General features: G+C 35.8%; 1 protein-coding gene across 6 annotated transcripts in view; it reads right to left on the bottom strand.

Annotated features, from left to right (window-relative positions):
* The window catches only part of CCDC73 (coiled-coil domain containing 73), a 77,916-nt gene that overhangs the window by 31,287 nt on the left and 26,851 nt on the right, over positions 1 to 19,778 (bottom strand). For all 6 annotated transcript variants that reach the window (XM_064657058.1, XM_064657062.1, XM_064657059.1 and 3 more), the window contains 5 exons: positions 13,850 to 13,921; positions 10,462 to 10,533; positions 9,665 to 9,700; positions 7,837 to 7,911; positions 6,027 to 6,065 (listed from right to left, as the gene is read on the bottom strand). In XM_064657058.1, coding sequence (XP_064513128.1) covers positions 6,027 to 6,065; positions 7,837 to 7,911; positions 9,665 to 9,700; positions 10,462 to 10,533; positions 13,850 to 13,921 — 294 coding nt within the window. The remainder of the gene's footprint in view (positions 1 to 6,026; positions 6,066 to 7,836; positions 7,912 to 9,664; positions 9,701 to 10,461; positions 10,534 to 13,849; positions 13,922 to 19,778) is intronic.

A 19,778-nucleotide genomic window follows, 5' to 3' on the forward strand; every position in this document is an offset into this window, starting at 1 on the left:
TTTTCAGATAGCAGGAAGACCTTCACCTGTGTGTTAGATTACCAAAAATGCACTTTTACATATTTTCATATGTCGTCCCTTATATTTAGAAGAACCTTCATGTAAATGCCTGCAGAACTGTACAAACTGCTTTCAAATCCTAATCTCAAGTTTTCCCCACAACCCACTGTCTCAGCAACTTCACAGAGGAGCCCAGGGCACAAAGTAGTAAGTGGCTGGAGACAGGTGAGAAAACAAGCTCCTTGAACTTTGGCATCAGTACCAGTGTACTCATCGTGAAAATAAGGCCTATGGACATTTACTCTCTCCTCTTACACAACAGAAGCAAGCCATTCTTCAAAGCCACATTTGCAAAGCCGTTAGTAAAAGCACTGTCTTCCTTTTATGCTCTGAAATGCTTTCCAGCAGAACATGCTTTTAATCAACAATGACAACTTTTTAGGCTATACTGCAATAAACACTCAAACAGGTTTTTTACCAACAACAGCACTGTTCAAAGTACAGGGTGCTTTGTAATATGGTGCTTGTAAATATGGTAATCAAGGGCTTTGAGCACCTGACACGTGAGGAAAGGCTGAGGGAGGGATCTGGTGAATGTGTATGTAGGGGAGGGGTGTGGGTGGTGGTGGGGGGGAGGTGTGTGTGTGCAAGGAATGAAGAAATTACAGCCACACTCCTTTCAGTGGTGCTCATTGACACAAAGTGAAAGAGGAAATTGCACTTAAACTTGAGGGGAAAAACCTGTATTGTAAGGGTGGTCAAACACTGGAGCAGGTTGCAGAGGCAGCCTCTGTCTGTGGACATACTGACACCCAACTGGACAAGGCTCTGTGCCACCAGCTCCAGCTGACCCTGCTTTGAGCCACCTCCAGAGACACCTGAGAGCCTCATCCATTCCAGTTCTGGGACTGCCAAAAATGACACAGCCCAAGAACAATCAGGAGACAGTTTGTGTACTTGACACACCTAAATAAAAGAATTTCAACACTTTTGCTAAAAATCAGAAGTGCATCAAGCAATTCTATAGTAGTGATGACTTTGATTTAGACTAGTGAAACTAATGCAGATTAATAGCCTATGTTTCCTAGGAAAATATAAGTAACATTTTAATGAGTAATTATTAATCCCTCAGTGTCAATTAGCAGTTCTAGTATCTTGAAATATGATTAATTCGTTTCTACTTTAAGATTATGTATCTGTAGGGAAGTTTCTAACTACTTTCATAAATATCTAACACTTTATTTTTACTTCTATTGACATGTTGGCCTAAGTAATATTTTACCACAATGAAACCCATGTGGTAATTCATTAAAATGTATTTACTGACTTTTACCAATCTCTCATTTTGTGAGGAGCAATTGAAAATACATATTCACAGCAAACTATTCAGTGACACATGCCACTGATTTTTTTTAAAGCTATTTGTTATCCTTTCTTTCACATGTACCAAATTTTTTGTGTTCCTCTTTGTATTGTTTTGTTGTTAATAGCTGTGTAGGTACTATTTGGTCAGTTTTAAAATTAATTTTTTTCTGAAGAGAATGGGTTAAATTAATTCCTCAGAAAGGATAACCATTTATTTAAATATCTAATCCATTTCTTATCTACACTAAAGTAACACAGCAATTAAAATTACTTGGGCCAAATTCATCCCTGTGTGTAAATTCAGGTTACACAAGGATGCATCTGGCCCAGTCTGGTTGGGTTATGCAAGGCTCCATTTCCACACAGTAACAAATGCAATACATGTCCAAGCATCAGAGGATAATAAAAGCTGAGAGTAATCAAAAGAAATGACCACCATAAGGCCAGCAAAACAGGATATACAATACAAATTTCTCATGTTTTATAAGGTATGAAATTAAACACACTACAGCAAATGGAAAGTCATAATGGAAGCACTGGTAAAGAAACACCACCACTTACAGACTCACTGCAAGGAATGTAGGTTGAGAATGTTCATATACTTTCTCTTTTCCCTAATCAGAAGTTAACTGTTGAAGAACTGTGCTTAACTAATGCCAGGAGGGGGATTTTATAACAGAAAAATTAAAAGGAAAAATTTTCTTTGTTTTTCCTGATAGTCACTCAGGTGTATTTATTCTAAGAGACTGAGGAACAGGAGGCATCGCTGATTTGAGACTTGTGGCAAGACCTGAGGGGGTTTGCACTTTTTTAATATGGATTTTTTCTTAGTGTTATCCCAATTTATTTCTTAAGTCAGCAAGACAGTGTTAATGCTCCCTCCTCCTCTCTCAAAAAGTAGAAATATGCTTTGCTATTTCACAAGGCTCTTTCCAGGGGAAAAAAAAAAAAAGGAACTGGCCTGCTCTCTCTGCAAGAGTTTTATTAAGAGCTCACCACTTGCCTAAATATGATTTTTGATGGCAAGTTGCTCTCTAGGCTTAGTGCACTATAAAATAAAAGCCTGAGTATATGATTCCTCTGCTCACAGTGAAAAGGTCATAAAATATTTTCCATAGAAGACAAGCAAGAAACATCAGGAGACACTGCAGGATAGGGAGGGGATGACCCTGGAGCTGGAGTAAGACCCACAGAATCTTGGTTCCTCTTCCTAATGTCTGATACTGCAAGAACAGGAATTATTGCCCTGCCCTCCACTAGTAATAAAGATAAGCTGGGATGGGGAGTGGAATTGATTGTGGCCATATGGTTTGTTGAGGCACAATGATTTCTTGGTGGAACTAGACCAGAGAAATAGCTCAGGGTCAAGTAGGTGACTGGAGGAACACAAAGAGGGAATTGCTCATATCTCAAAGATATTCTGGAAATTGAGTCACTAGTCAGAGGTACTCAGTGAAGCAGAAGGTGGTAATTGGGAGGTGAAAGTGTCAGAGAAACAAAGGAGATGCAGTGGCACGGAGACCTAAGGCAAGATCATGTGAAAATTATGCAAAGGGTTACCAATTGTAAATCTTCGAAATAGGGATTTTTTTCCACAATAGATCCTTTAGTTCCTACCATTTTTCTACTTAAAAGTAATTTTTCCTATATCACTGCCTTCTCACTGTGTTTTTAAACAACACAGTATGAATACAGGCAAACTCCTAAAAATGCAGGAAGGAAATAAAAATAACATTCCTATCATAGATTATTAAGAACAAACGAACTTTTAAGGTTTCATATACTTAACACATTCATATATTCATATATTTTATACATTTTGCAGTAATTACTTTACAATTCACGTGGCAACTACATCTGTATTAGAAAACTAAATGGTGGCAGGGAAGCTTTCAGGAAATGCCAGTACTGTTATTAAAATATCCCTGACACATGTTGGCCTATGCCAGGTAGGACTCATGCAAGGAGGTCCTGGGCAGAGTTGAGGGACTCTCTGCTGGGAACAATGTGGGTTATTTAGATCCAGTTTCCCTCTTTTCTGAAGAGTAATAGAGTTTATTCGACCTAGACCATTTCATTGCAGCTTCACAAAGTGGTTTCACACACATTTAGTTTACCAGGACAAATACAGTCAGCAAGTGAAACTGGACTAGTTAGCAGTCTTGCACAGAGGCACCCACCCCATCTACTGTACTCACTGTCCCTCACTGACTACATAGAGATCTTGCTCTTCTGAAGGGCACAGATTTGGTTTCTAAAGCAGTCAACACCAGCCTCAATCTCATTCTTGGGATTTTTTTACATTTTAGCACTACAACATATATATATATATATATATTTAAGATTTAGGTACTGCAGAAGACAAACAACTCCAAATGCTCACTCTCTCAGACACGCCCAGGATCAGCCAACGTGAGTTCATAAGGGAAGACAAGAACAGATGCTACACATAGAGAGTTCTGGCATTCTACAGTGAATCACCTGCCAGGTAACCAAAACCCAACCACAGCCATTTCTGGGCAGTTATGTCCTTATTTCAGCAGCAATTAAAGAATGCAATACAGAGCTCACACTCAAGTGTACTCTGTCAAGAGAGCTGGCTTTGCAGTATCCACCCCGTAGCCTCCTGACTGCATGAGCACTACTGTCCATATGCAGTGAGGTGCAAAGCCACTGCACAGCATGCAATAATCAACACTTCTATTGTGGAAACAACAAAAGAAAGATGGATGAAAAAGAAATCTTTTATTTCTTTGTCTCTATGCAGTCTTTCAATTTGAAACAAAAGCTTCCGCTATCTCAAAATTATAGCATGTACTGTAAAATTTATACCAGCACTAAATTTTCACATAAACTTCAGTGGATAGCATGCTAAAATATGGTGTATATGTGAAGTATTAACATTGCATATATTAGACTAGAAGAACAGAATTAAAGGAACAAAAGCAGAATGAAATGCTCCATCAGTAAGGCATGCTCAGTCCCTGGCATGCACAGAAGCTCCTTCACTGCCTGGCAGGGTTTCTAAAGTGCCAGATATAAACTGAACAGCACATCTGCTTACTCTCAAAACACAAGCCAGGGCATGATCCAATCTGTCTTTAACAAAGCTAAAACTGAATTAGAAATGGACCTCAAATAAATGAATGGTTTGGAGTTTCAACCAATTTTACTTTTAAACACCCTGCCATTTGCAATGACCCAGAGTCTACGTGGGCACCTACTACTCTGACACCTTGAACATATCTTTTTCACTGCAACTACTCAAGGAGTAAAGTTGGTAGAATTTGACCTGGTCTAAAACCTGCATAAGGCTGCAGGGAAGAACTCACTTCTGTCTACCTTGTGGGTTTTTTGTTTGCATCATTTCATATCAAGGCATCTTCCCATAAATAAGTCCAAACTGTACATGTTACATTGAATGCTACCTGCAAAACAGGATTTCTAGGATCTTGTGCCCCACTCAATAGTGTTTTTAATTACCATACTCTGTATCAAAGGTACAGTACCCCAATGTTTTCAAAATATTCAAATAATCAATTATTGAAAAGTTTCCAAACGTAAGAAAGGAAGATATTCGTTTAAGCAACACAGATGCATTTCCAGCTTATAGAAAAGGTGTTGTCATTTAAATATTCTCACTCACATGGAAGACTGAGCTCGTAAGTTATGAAAGAAAGATCATATGTGAAATGACCTAAATGTAAGTCCAATAATTTCGTAAATTTTTAACACGTTTTTAGATCAGATGCATTTGAAGAACAAATACAAGTTAAAAGTGAAGTAAGACAAACCACATTTTATGTTGCCTTTGATCTTTAACTTGTAGCCTTATCTCCCAGGTCAGAGGGCACATTATTCAATTTCACCATATTTTGTGTAAAACCACTGTAGCGTTGAAGATGACTTTCAGTACAAATGTCATGGTACTTAAAGCTAAACTGGACTCTAGTTTTTTGAGCTTCTTAATTAAAATCACAGTTTGTAATGGTCTGACAATATTATCTTTATCCTTTCCAGTTGAGCAGCAGCAGAATTTTCACAGCATTTATTCAACCAAGCCTAGCAGTGTTTCTGCAGCTCACTCTTTCGCTTCCTAAAACAGACAACAGGGTTCAGAGCAACCATGCTGTCACTCTGTATAAATTTATTCTCTGTGTCAAAGGGAGTGAGCTGGACTGGGTGAAATCTAAACTGTTCAGGGGAACTGATGTCAAGAAGTAATTCTGAGAAAAGGAGTAAAAAAGAGTGAGAGGAAAAACAGCGTTTTTTCTTAAAAGCAAAACCAAAAACTTCTTGGAATTGCCCATTACTTTTTGAGACGAATATGCTAGATCTTATCAGAAATATAATTATATTATTCAAATCAGAGTTTATAAAAAATTTTTAATCTATAAAGAGAACAAATGTACCTATTCTACTTTAATTCAATGAGAAAAAATGCCACATGCTAAACAGTAGCTATCACACTATAAAAACCTAAAAACATTGCATTTGTAAGTTTTTCACATTCGAAGCTGAGGCACTTCCTTGCATTATTTGTAATAATTATCACACATCATTTAAGTATTAAACTTGGTTAGCACTGATTTATGCTCTAAGCAGACATTCTCTTTACATAAAAATTCTTCCTTATTTTCTTACTTTTAATAATTTCTTACCATTTCATTCAGTTTCTTTTGTAAAGTGTATTTTGAAATCTGTAAAACAAGAGAGTTATTCAATGAACTGTACTCACATTTCTTCTGACAACAACCTGCATATTTAGGCATTGTTATACCTAACATTCAATTGCATTTGTTGCCAATCCATCCAACACAGTAGTACTAGTTTTGAATTAATGATGACACTATTATTAGATTCATTTTACATAATTTCACTTCAATATTTAAATTACGTAAAACCACTTTACACTGATTTGTTACTAGAGGAGTTTTGAAAAAAATGCATAAAACCTTGTGTTTTCTGACAGGTATAAAAATAAAGTGTAAATGGACTCTTAGAAAGAAGAAAACAGAGATAGTAATTAAAGTATTCCCTCAACTCCTACAGGAATATATGTCTGTTCCCTGTTGGAAAAAAAAAAGCCCAAAACCATCTAAGTTAGATATTCTGAATGGTAGCCTATAAAGAGATATTGTATCAATCTCACATGCTTTAATAATATTCAGCTGACATTAGAAGCCATTAACACTATTTTAATACACCATTGACAGAGTATTTTGATTTGAACTACACTGAAGAGTAAAAGGAAAAAAAAAAGAGTCACTTCAAAGAACCCAGTGTGTGCAAATCTTATACAGAAAACATTATTTCCAGGAAAAACCAAGAGAACCATCATTTTAAGGTAGAATTCTGACTCTCTGGATAGAGAGGAATATGGAATCAAATTTAAAATTCCTCCAAACAATTTTCCTGGGATGACATGTTCATTGTGACCTCCTGCTTCCTCAAGCCACAGCAGAATTTCCTAGATATGAACTAAACTGTAACACCAATGTTTGATCTGTGAACACGAAACATTTCAGTTAAGCTTCTTTTAAATTTCTGTTTTATCCTACAAGAGAAAGGCCAGTGGAATCTTTTATTCCTCCTTCTGTCCACATATTATGTTCAGCAGACCATGGAGGGATATTCTACATCATCTGTGCTATGCCAAGGTTTGAACAAGGCAACAAAATCCTTACAGACGCTGCACAGAAGGCCAACCATGGGAATTAATTTTTGCTCCCAAGATACATTTAGTGCTAACTACATGGTTAAATAAACAATCTGATACCATGTAAATGCATCCCATCACAACAGAATGTTGATAAGAACCAAAGCAAGTTGCAAAATCATGGTAATAATCCATTATAACTAATTTGTTTTCAATAGAATTAATTATTATCCCACTCAGTTTAGAGCAGAAAAATAATTAGTTCCTGGTAATACCTGAAATCTGACAATGAATTACAATGCTTATAATCAATTTTCAACATATCTGCTTTGGTCTTAAACCATGGATTAAGTGGTAAATACAGACACCTCCCAGTGAAACAAAGGAAAATACCCAAAACCACAGGTAGCACTGCAAGTTGGAGGCCCAGAGCGAACACTTATTTCTGTTTAGGAGTCCAAACCCAGAGACTCCAGACAGCTGAGAAGTAAGATGACAAGAATAGAAAGAAACAGGAAGACTGTGGAAGTGAAAAGCAAGCCCACTTCACACACTATCTGAACCTTTGGGCCTGCAGTTCTTCTGGAGGAAGAGAACAATAGTTGGAAGGGGCTACCTTAGAGTAGTCTTGGCACTGAAGATTAGAACAGAAACTCAGTGTTAGTCAGGTGTCACATGTCCACATGTCCTAGAAAGATTAGATGAGAAGGCCTTAAAGACCCTCTTAAAAACAACTATTTTCTTACTAGCAAGAAAACTAAACCCAAAACCAATACCAAAAAAAAAGTCATTTAACAAAAATAATAGCTTACCTGTAATGCTTTTAATGTTTCTTTCAGTCCATCAATTTCTTTTTCTTTTGTTTCTACAGCAAGTTGGTATTTTCCCTTTCAACAAAACTGTACTTCAGGATTTGGGTGGGATAAATGCATTGACATTAAGAATTCATCAAAAAGAATGTTACAAAAATGAATTTGGACTCTGCTATGACAGAACAAGTCATTGGTGATAAATTCAGCTAAATAATCTTAAACTGTAGAAATATATTGGTATACAAAGAAAAGTGAAAACACAATAGCATATTTTCACCACTTATGACCATACTCAGCAAGTCTTAAAATTTTTTGTTCTTGGAGAGACAAGTCTGACAAAGGCAGAATTAATAAGTTATTTTAATTTAGAACAAAGACACTAAATATAAAAAAAAAAAGTTTCAGGTAAATCCATTTTCTTATCTGCTGTAGAAGGGTCTTCAGAGAAGCAACTCACTCAGTTTTTCCAAACCACAAAGACTGAACTGTAAGCTGCTATCAACAGAATTACTAAGTACAGTTTGTATTTTTCTATATATAAATATAAATATACATGTGTGTTCATACACACACACACACACATGTATAAAATGAGCACGTGAACAAAGTCAAAGGACTTCAGTAGAATTAAATCAGATAAGAATCTTAGGCAGCACCCAGTGGAGAGCAGAATCAAATATCAGAGAATACACCAGGGAACACAAATGCATCCATTCAACCACCCCTGCATGTTCCAGACATTTCTAACATAGTGCTGGCTGGGCAATCTCCTGAAACCATCCTGATGATTAATAGTACACCTAATCTCAACTGGAGCAAATATTGGTCTTTCAACTCTGTCTTGAAAAATGAAAGCTTCATTTAATCTTTCAGTTACTTTGGTATAAAAGTACTGAAAGTACTATTTAATTCAACGGAAGTATTTAGATGGAAAAATTAATCAGCATACAATTTAATTCTGAAACAGTAGCTGCCACTGAAAACACAAATCAGAGACTAATAAGTGGGTATGTGTGGGCAAACAGAAAGTCTTGGCAAGAAGAAACTTCAAATACAACCAAGAAAATAACCAGAAAATATAAATGCAGCAAACAAAGTTTACTTTGATGCACTTTCCAACCATTTGACCAGTTTGAAAATTTCTATGCAAGTTGCTATGGAATGTGCAGATACTCATCTGCTCTTAACTACTGGGAAATTTGATTGAAACAACAGAATCCACACACGTACATTCATTGATTTCACTCTTTGAAACAGGTTCCTGGTACACTAAATGCAAATCCTTCATTCAGAGGAGGAAACAGGCACTCAACTTGGTATAAAAACTCATGTGGTTAAGAAAAATCACATAAATTCAGGGTTAAGTGTATCTTGCTTCAGTTTAGTTCAAGTTTCTTATGAAACTGGCTCAGCTAAATCAAGAAAAGCCCTATTAAAATCTGGTTTCCCTAAACCAGTTAGAAATGTTATTTTTCACTAGTACTTGGAAAGGCCAAAGACAGTTTGCCCAAAACCCAACCCCTAATAAAGTAAATTTTGTATAGCTTCAATACAGAAATATCAAAGAACACTCTTTCCCCCACTGATTTTTAGCATAAACCAATTTTAAAGTGACAATTCAGGAGTAAGTTCCATAGGCTATAAACAAACAAAAAAAAGCCCCAGAAGTAAATTCCTTTTGCAAAGGCCATAGCAGGAAAAATAACTTAATTGCAATTTATTTAGTTTATACTTGTTTGGTAAGTTATATGGCATTATCATTTGCTTATGCAAATGATCATTTGCTTATGCAAATGATGGATGACAATAACAAATAGTTACAGAGTACCTTCTCTTCTTCCATGGCAAACATCCTTGCCTGTAGCTTGATTATCAGTGGTACAGGGAAAAAAAACAAGAAACAAACAAACAAAGTCAATACAACACATGACATCAATTTTTATTCATGCAACTTGACAAGACAATATAGTTATATTACCCTGCATAGTGTAATTACTGATTTTTTTTTAAACTACAGTCACCAAAAGAGATCTGTGAATCTCAAATTATTTTTTCAAGACAAAAAATTAATTGCTTGCCAATTTCTTTTTTTGTGTGACAGGATTGAGATGCAGCATTGGTGATAAATTCTTCATCACCACGTGCAACAGTTTCAGTTCCTATGACTGTTCTCTGCAAGGTCTTTCAGCATTTAATATTTACTCATCATATATTATGGAGAGTAAAATGCAAGATTGACACATGTTGGCCAGAGTAAGTTCTGTGGCAGATCTTTTACTGTGGTTTATGAATCTACCCTTGCAGAGGTCATGCCATGTTAAAGGGGAAAACAAAAAAAAAAACCAAAACAGAATAAGAAAAATATTAAAAGAAGCATTTTCTTCTTTAGGAGTTTTTCAAAAAAAGAAGAAAAATCCCAGGAGGAGTGGCTTAGTGGGAAAATCTGTCAAAATACAAGCATTATAATGTGTCCAGAAAAAAGAAAAGGACATGATTTCTCTGAGCTGTATATTCTAACATTTTCTATGCAACAGAAAAATATTTTCACACCAACTGGTAACTCGCTATGATGCCATCATATTAGAAAAATCTCACAGTCAAACCTAGAAGGTCTTATTTTGCTACCTGTTTTTTAAAAGCTGCCATAGCTTCTTTGTTCTGTTGCTGCAACGTGTCTGTCTGATGCTGCAGAGTCTCCTGTTCATGAGAAATAACAAGTGTTATTTAAATATTATCTTAGAGCAAAGCATATATGTAGTATTTCCAGAAAAAAACCTGATTCCTGGCTAAGAAAGACATGACTGATTAAAAAACCCTGAAGACTAAAAAGAGGCATTTATTAACTGATAATCATCTCTTTGGTAGCAGCTTCTCTTTTAATTCTTAACAGGTAACAATTCTCACCTCTGGAATACAGACCTGTTGCTAAGACTTCTGTAAGCAACTCCTTACCCATCCCACCAACCTGCAGATGTAATCCACAACCACTGCCATCTTAACACAGCATCTGGACACTGTTCCAGGTACTTAGAATAGAATTTTAATACCCATTTAAAAGTATAATCCCATTTAAAATAACAATCTGGTATTCTGCTTTTACTTAAACTTTAGTCACTTAACAAGCTACAAGAAAGAGCTGAGGGAGGGCAGAAAAGACTAAGTGTAAGGCCATAGTATAAAATTTTTATCATCCTCCTGCCTGGCTTCACTCTTACCTATAAAAACAAGAAAATGAGTTAGGATGTACTTTTTTTTGTTATTATTTCATGTCATGATCTTATAGATTAATACTACACTCTGCAAGTTAGAAATCTCAAACATCTTTAAGCATCATGCTTCTGTTCAAGATACTTCACCTTTACCAAGGAAGGCAAATATGGAAGATCAGGTTCTTTAAGTCCTAGACACTAAAATATATTAGGTGAAGGTAGTCAAAAGGCTCTGTCCTTGAATAGCTATTTCAAAATATAGATGAGTTTAGGTAAGATGTATTCGTGTGAAATAGGAAACAAATCAGAAATGGCTGCACAAAACCAAATATAAATCGAGACTATTAAAAAGAATGAATGGGAGAAAATATATTGAACATTTGTTTCACACACAAGAAGTCTAATTTCTTCTTCTGCCTTAATTGAGAAAGTGAGAGCTTTTTAAACATAAAGCCCATTCCAAAATTGCTTTCCTGCAGCAAATTGGTGTTGCTTTCATATTCTACAATTGAGAGCTGTTGCCCTTTGATACAAGAGTAGAATCCATGGTGGTTTACAGTCATGTACTCACTCATTAACTCATTGTAACATAAGTAGGGAAAGTTTTGATCTGCATCTAACAAACAACACATACTAGGTAAATGAATATTCCAAAACATGAAAACAGAAGTCTTGAGAAAGGTTTTCCTCAGGTTGGCCCTTAGACTGTGTTCAAAGACGGGTTCTCCAGCGGGTAACAGGCAAGCCAAGGACAGTAAGAGAGCCAGAAGCAGGGACAGTAAATTGACTGCTCTCAGTGGACTTTTCCTACTCACCACAGGAATAAAACTTTATATCCACTGTATTGTCAAATTAAGATCACACTACTTTAAATAATAGGAATTCAAGTTGATATCATATAGTAATTTATGGAGATATAGGTTTGGCTTCATAAAACAGTCATCCTTTATACAATTTTGTCACAGATGTAATGAAAAAAAAAAGCATTACTGAAGTCTTCATAACATACCACTTACTTGTACTGTATGTTCAAGTGATGCATTTTACTCTTAAAAAGAGACAGGGGAGTGTCTACAAATATTCCTTTCCTAAAAAGCCTCACAGGTAAGACTATCAAAGACAATGATTATATATAACTCTCCCAGAAATTCAGTTTTGGAATATATTTTCCACATATGGCATGTATGCGTGGTGCAGGGAGACTGAAGAACAAAGTTATTTTTTAAAAATAAAGGCAAAATCAGTTTTGATATAGTGATGTTATAGCAAGTATAATGAGTATGCTCATTATATGTAAAGCAGTATTTTCTCCAGTTATTCTGTTTTCCCTACTCTAGCACATTTTTCTCAAGAGTAGCAACACTATTCACAAAATGTAGACAAATACTTGCTTTAAAATTGTAATATTAAACCAGAAACTTAGCTGAAGTCATGTCTTTATTTTAAACTAGTTTGTTAAATTTAAGGTAAAATAAAATGAATGACAGAAATGTTGACTGAAGGGGAATCTCTGAAGGAAAAAACATAATGGAATCTTTGACAAGCCAGGGGAAGCTGCCTATGCACTGAACTACTACTGAGGTCAATGTGAGCCTGCATTCAGAAACCATCAGGACACTAATTCAATTTAAATGCCAGACTTAGAATTTTCATCTTACTGGAATCTCCAAGAAAGTTGTATGAACTTGTTCTTTGAAGTTCCAGAACATGTGCTCACATGAAGTTCCCCAAATCTACACCTTGTTGTTTTACATTACCTTTGCCATGTGCCAATGTGCAGGAAAAAAAAAGAGAGTTTACCTAATTACCTGTAAGTCCCACCTTTTTATTAATGGTAAATTGCTGTTTAAGGTCTCAGAATGGGTGGAAATCACCTCTTTTCAACCCAGATTATTAAGAACTGCAGTGCTAGGTAAGAAAAGCAAAGAAGGGTTACAAACTGAAAGCACTGTTGCTTTTACAAATATAAAATGTTTCCTGTTTCTCTGTGCACATATATATCTTTCAGAAAAGAAAAGCACATAGTTAGGATTATTAATTTAAGATTGTTAGGATGAACTCCAAGATGAAATAGTCTTCCTTTACTACTACTATGTTAAAAATCCCAAGATCAAGGATAGAGCTGAAATTATTGTTTTTTCTGTGATCATAAAATATACAGAGTGAAGCCTTTTATCCTGTGACCCACTGACAGGGGTCATAAGTTTGATTGTATTAGAGAAGGGAATGGATTTCCTATGAAAGCATAACCTCAGGAGCCCTAACTCCAAGAAGAACGTTAGACTTCTGTTACCGAAAACTTCATTTTGAATGTTTAAAAGCTGGCAAACTGCTTTTGAGTATGTCTAACATACAAGTTCTCGTTTAAAAGAATTCTTTTTGGAAAAATTGTCACTTCCAGAACATTGCAAGGGAAGTTGTTTGTTGTATTTGCACTTGTCAAAGTCAAGCATAATACAGAGAAGCTGCTGCACAGCTTCCCCCACACTAATATGTCAACATGCCTCACGTTAAGCTAAATATCTTATTGTTTCAATACTTCCCTCCTTCTGGACTGGAGATTTCCAGTCATGCCAAATATTTTGATAGTTTTTTGTTAAACACAGTTCTAGGCCAGGCACAATCCAAATCAATATAAAAGCTACACATGTTCATGGCTAAACAATAAACTCCTGGCTAGCACATTCTACTACTAGAAATAACAACAGCCTTCAAAAGAGGAATGGTAGCAAATCACAATTTATGTTAATATATTAAAATTAAATCTCTGCAGGTCAAACACTAAGAGCATGTAGGAAAGTTACCTTCTGCCATTCAAGTTCCTGTTTCTCTACAACAATTTTATTTATTTGATCTTCATAATTAGTCTCCGTTTCCTGGTTAAAAAAAAACAACAAAGAAACAAATATAAGACAGTACCTGCAAATCAAACACCAACATAAGTCATGTATTCATATTTCTTCTTCCTTTACAGTCCAGTACACACAACAGCATGTATCTGCACACTACACAGATAAAAAGGAAACAGAAGCTCTCTGGATGTGGTAAAATAGCAGATGAGTTCAGCTGGTTTGGTCAGAAAATTTGCAGAACAAATAACATCGATTGAAATGCATAGCAGAAGATTAGGAGCTGGGATTACAGCTCTCTTAATTAGCAGGAATACTTCCCTCTTCACACATATTATCTTCTGCATCTTACAACAAAACCAGACTCAAAGGGAATAAACCAGACTTGACTTCACCATTGAAAAATGATTCTGATGAAGAGAGTCAAAACAAGGAGATGAAGAGAAATTCAGCAAGCTGCAAAATGCTTTATGGATCCACTGTAGTCAATGATACAGATAATCGTGGTTAATGACTCAGAATCTTTAGGACTTCTTAAATATTCCACTCACAGCATTTGAACCTTTATGCTTTTTGACATCTCCTAGGGACAAGTGAAAAGTTTGTGTCAGCAACTACTTCTGTTATTATGGAAAAAGCTAAATGTTTATCATAACCTTCGTGCCGAGAAGCCTCCAGACCTATCAAATAAAAGAAGTTAAACAGAATCATAGATAATAAACACATTTTTGATAAAATGAGCTATCAGAAAATCTGAGAAGACCATAACTGAAGTCTGAAGTTTCCTTCACAATCCAGAAGAGGTACTAGCAACAGGAAGGTGTGTTCTCCAGTTTCCCTGTTCTTTCAGAATCACCTTTTCAAGATTCAAGCTATTACTGTGATAACAAATGAGCCTTATCTGCTGATAATCACAGATGGTAAAAAATTATGAGAATTTCCCTGAAACGTTCTGATATTAAAGTCAAATTTTCCCAACAGGAATCAGCTTCCCTTCTGAACCAAATTTTTATGAGCATGGGCCTTCCTTTACAAACACAATACTCAAAAAAAAAAAAAAAGGAAAAACAGGTTCCCCTGTGGAACAGTCACGACTTCTTGCAAGAACAGGCTGTGATACATGTCATAAGCAATTCACCACTGTCCTTTTATTGCATGTAGTCAAAATAATGAATATCCCTTAAAGACCTAGGGAACTACACTAATGTGTCACTCTGAGCCTCAAAAGGCAGATTTCCTGCCTTTTCTCTGCACACTGATGATCAGCTTGAAAAGGGGACCACATTAAGGTAAGACAGGCTTCTCTTTGATGAATTGTTGCACTAATAACATTTGCTGAGGTCTTGTGTTGGACACGCTCCAACAAGGGCCAAACTGACTGTGTGAGGGTAAAAGAATATTCCCAATACTTGAACGGTGTATTTTGATATATTATGTGCACATTTATGCTCTTTTGAGTTCAACTTCCCCACCAGAGTTTAAAACCTGCAATGTAAATTCATGAATAAATTAGTGCTCTTGAAATGACTCACATGTCAAGAAGTGATTATAATCCTTAGGAAAACAGTGACATCTCAGAAAAAAAAAAACAAACAATGGATTTTCCTAGTAAAAAATTAAAAGCAGGCCTCGAAAAAATTATTGCCTTAAAACTGGGGTTTAAGTAAAATTCTACTGAATTGCAGTACCATGAACAACTATTACTTGCCATGAGGAAAAAAAAAATCCCCTCTGGACGAAATAATACATTTCCTGACAGACTGAAAGAACAAACTGGGGCTCTTTCTCCTTCCACAGTGAAGCAAACAATACAAATGCTTTGGTTATCAAGTATGCTGCATCTTTAAGAAATGTAATTCTTTCCTAAACTCAGTACAAATGAGGGTTCCAAGTTTTTGATACAAGGATATTTACAACACTTCAACAACCGGTGCAAAACAGTTCTAAAGAAGATTTTGCAACCCCTTCTGCTTAGTATAATATTTGATTCATGGTCCCACTGTATCATCAATAGAAAATGAAATGGCAAAATACATCCCGAGGTGATTTTACAAAACACTAAACACAAATACAAAATTCAATATTGGCTTACAGAAAACTAGAGAAAAGTCCTTTAGCTTTTGCTTCTCTGGTAAGTACCAGTAGAATATAGATGGAGAAGAGACCTAAAGATTTCATATGCTTTAAGGCAAAAAAAAATAAAATTAAGAGAACTTGAGAGATTATCAATGCTTCCCAGTTCTGCCCTAACAAATAGTACTTCAGAGTTGCAATGACACTGTCTTCTGATACTAATCTATAAGTACTGAAGGAAAATACATCCCCTTCATTTCCCTGGAGTGTTAAAACCAAACAAGTTTGACTTAGAGCTTCTTATAAAGGTGTAATCTTAAACCATTTATGTCATTAAGCAACAAATGCTATTAAAATGATATATTATTAGGAAAAGTGTTGCTCAACATTTTAAGAAAATGGCATTAAATTCCATTTTAAGCAAGTCCTTTGCTGGGAGTACTAAACAGGATAAGAACCAAAGTTCTAAGTGAACAACACTCCTCCAACCCACTCCCAGATTATAAAGGAAAATCTGGAAACTATCAAAAATGTGAATGTATGTAACTACTGTTGAAAAAAATAAACATCATAAATACTTAAACTGAGAATGACAATTACATGATAAAAACGTTCTCATGTGAAATCGCCAACAGTTATAAGCCTTATCCATCATTTTTACATCTTTCAAAGGACATCTACAGTTTACCCATTTTGAATGGAAAGCTTTTAAAACTTGTGTGAAGCACTTTTTTTTTAGAAGTTCTATCAGCTGTTTAATAAGACAAAAACATTTTTGTTATACTTAGGAGAACGACATTGTATATAACTCTGATGAGGTATCAAAACCCCACAAAACCTTAGAAGTGTTCATTTTTTATTAGACGCCTTAGGACTACATGGATTTAAGTGTTTTTATAAAAAAGGCTACCATAACAATAAAAGAGGAGTAATTTGATGGTTTATTTACTCGTTATAACCTTTAGAAAGTGTCAAGCCTTCTTTAAAGTGTTTGCTTCAGGCTGTGGTTTTACAAGATGGGCTGTGGATTGGTCAAGCCCCCTCGATTCCTGACCCTGAACAGATTTAGGAACAGAGTACAGCTGGCTCATGTCCAAGCAGCCAAAACTGCTGCTAGGTACTTTTATTATCTTTTTCAAACTCACAATCTACCTCCTACAAAATTGCACATCCAATTCTCATGCAGGTCAATCAAATACTACTCACTGAAACTACAGTTTCCCATTGTTTCATTCTGTAATTAGAATTCCCTTCATGAACTAAACAGAGCAGTATAACTTTTAGTGGACTTTATGGATATCATTTTTAAGTTTGGTTTCCAGCACAGATTTCAAAGGGAGAGAAAATATTTATAGCAGAGTTATTCTAACTTTAGTTCCTGATAAAACATTTTTGGATCTTAATAGTTATGGTAGTTAACAAAAAACTGTAGCAACCATATGTTTGGAACCTGTTCTCAAAACTTTCAGAAGCAAAGACACAGAAATGTATCCCAACCACCTTTTTGCTTTGGAAATCTTTCATTGCTCTGTCCTTGACTCCACTGCACAGGCTGCAATTGTTCTATATTTAAATAAATCTCATCTATTGAAATATATTCCTAGATATGCATTGCATTGATACTTCTAGTGCTCTTCTCTCCAACTGCAAGAATTGTTTCTCCCCCCTTTAATTTCTTTTTTTTTCCTCTACCCATTAAGAAAATGAAATCAAACTCTTCACCATTCCTATTGTTTGTTAGCAGTTAGAATTGTTCCTTGCAATAAACCTCACTAAAATCTTGCATTTTCATAGCAGCCTCTTTATTTCCAGAAAACGTTTCTCCTTTACTTTCTAAAATACTAATTGTCCTTCTCATGAACAAGTATTAAAACATACAGTATTAAAACATTTCTTTCTTTCATGATTCTATACTTATCCTATGCAGTAGCCTAAAAATAACTTAAAACCAAGCTCTGTTTAATTTAGAAAAAAAAAAGTAAATCTGTATTTATGCAATAATTTCATTCAATCTCATGGTTTTGGTCACTGTAGATGGTTGCCACAGAGCTGCCTATAGAGCTACAGGTGCCTCTGGTGCCCTTTTTAACTTTTCTGCTGTTCTACATCTCTGAAGGGGGTTCTTCTTCTGCAGAACACGCCTCCAACAAGATTTAGCACTTGGTATATTGTAATGTTTCTAGGGATTTTTTTTTAGGTCTAGATATAAGCCAACAAATATGACCATTATGATCATAACTGGCATGTCCACCGATATTGTAATGCCACTGATAACTCAAGTTCAGTCTCTCTGCTTTGCTCATTCTGAGAAGTTTATGGTTTCATCAACTTTCTTCACTTAATATCTCAAAAAGCAATTTGTCTTTTGGGCCCAAGTGACATTTCCAGTCCCATTTTGCAGTGCAAAGCAGAGGACATTTTAGGAAAGGGAGAGAGTAGTCAAGGGTGAGCAAAGCTCCTTCATGTCCTGCCTCTAAGAAGAACTAAAAACAGGCCTCTGTGCTGAAGGACACGGGTTAGAAGAGCCAAAGCCACAGCAAAGTTAGAGTAGGAGGAATTTGAGATAAATTGCTCAAAACTCTCTGAAAAGAAGAGCACATCTAGCTCTGCAGCACCAGGGTGAACTGTGGCTTCTGAGAACAGCAACCAGGGAAAAAAAAATCGAGGAGAGGTGTTGTGAGAGCCATAATGTCTGTCTGCAGCATGGCAAGAGATGGGAGTCAGGATTTGGCTCTTTTAGCAAATAAGTAAATATCCTTCTTGTGTTTTCTTCCTTGATGGCTGCTCACTGGCATCAGCATGGAAGTGGGTAAGCACCAAAAGGTCTCACACATCAAAACAGAAGAAGGCAGAAGACAGAAAGCAACAGAAACTCAGAAAAACGGGAAAGAAAGAGGGGAAAAGAGCAATAAGGGCAGGGATAGTGAGTGAACAGCAAAATGATAGCACCAACCAGCTTTTAAAGAATATTCCTGTCCACAACATGGAATTGATTGCAGAATGAATTCTGAGACCCCACATTTCTGTGCTGTGATCGCAGATATGAAACTCCTGTGAGCACAGGTAGAAAATCTGTAGCCAATCAGACATCTCATCCCCCCTTCTGGTAGCTGGTTCTAATGCCACCTGCTACATCAGCACACTCCTTTGGCTCAAGCAAGGCCAAAGTTTTATGTAGTGCTTGATGTTAAATAGTAGGGTGATAAGTACCAGTAAAAGCAAGTCAATATGGCTTCAATTTACAAAGGGTCGTGGGTTTTTTGGGGTGGGAGGTGAGGGTTTGTCCAGGATTCTAAAGAATCCTATATTAAAATCTTTATTTGAACACAGAAAATGTTTTTTATGGGTAAAATCAATGCTCTTTGGAAATCTAATGTTCTTTAATACAACACAGTTTTCTTTTATGGCAAATATTACCCTTGTGAGAAACACAAGAAAATTTGAGGGCTGGAAAAAATTATTAAGTATTTTAGTTAAAAGAGAAGCACTACCAAGTTAAATCTATATCATAACTGCTCAAAGAGAAAAGAGTAAAATGTATTGTTTGTCACTTTGACTAAACAGAAGAGTATCAAAGTTAATAAATTCAAGGCACAAAGGACAGAATCTATAGTATCACCCAGGCTTTATGAGGTCTCAGTTAACACCAGAAAGAGCCTCAACAGCTGCTTGTTTTCAGGTATGGAAACAGGTCACTGACGCTTATCCTTTGCACCAAATAAAACATTACTAAAATTTTACAAATCATCACTAAAATTTATCTTCCTTGTGTTCAGCTAATCAACATCCACGGTGCTTCAACTGCTGCTTA

The sequence above is a fragment of the Pseudopipra pipra genome, chromosome 6 (genome assembly GCF_036250125.1).
Source record: "Pseudopipra pipra isolate bDixPip1 chromosome 6, bDixPip1.hap1, whole genome shotgun sequence".
NCBI lineage: Eukaryota > Metazoa > Chordata > Aves > Passeriformes > Pipridae > Pseudopipra > Pseudopipra pipra.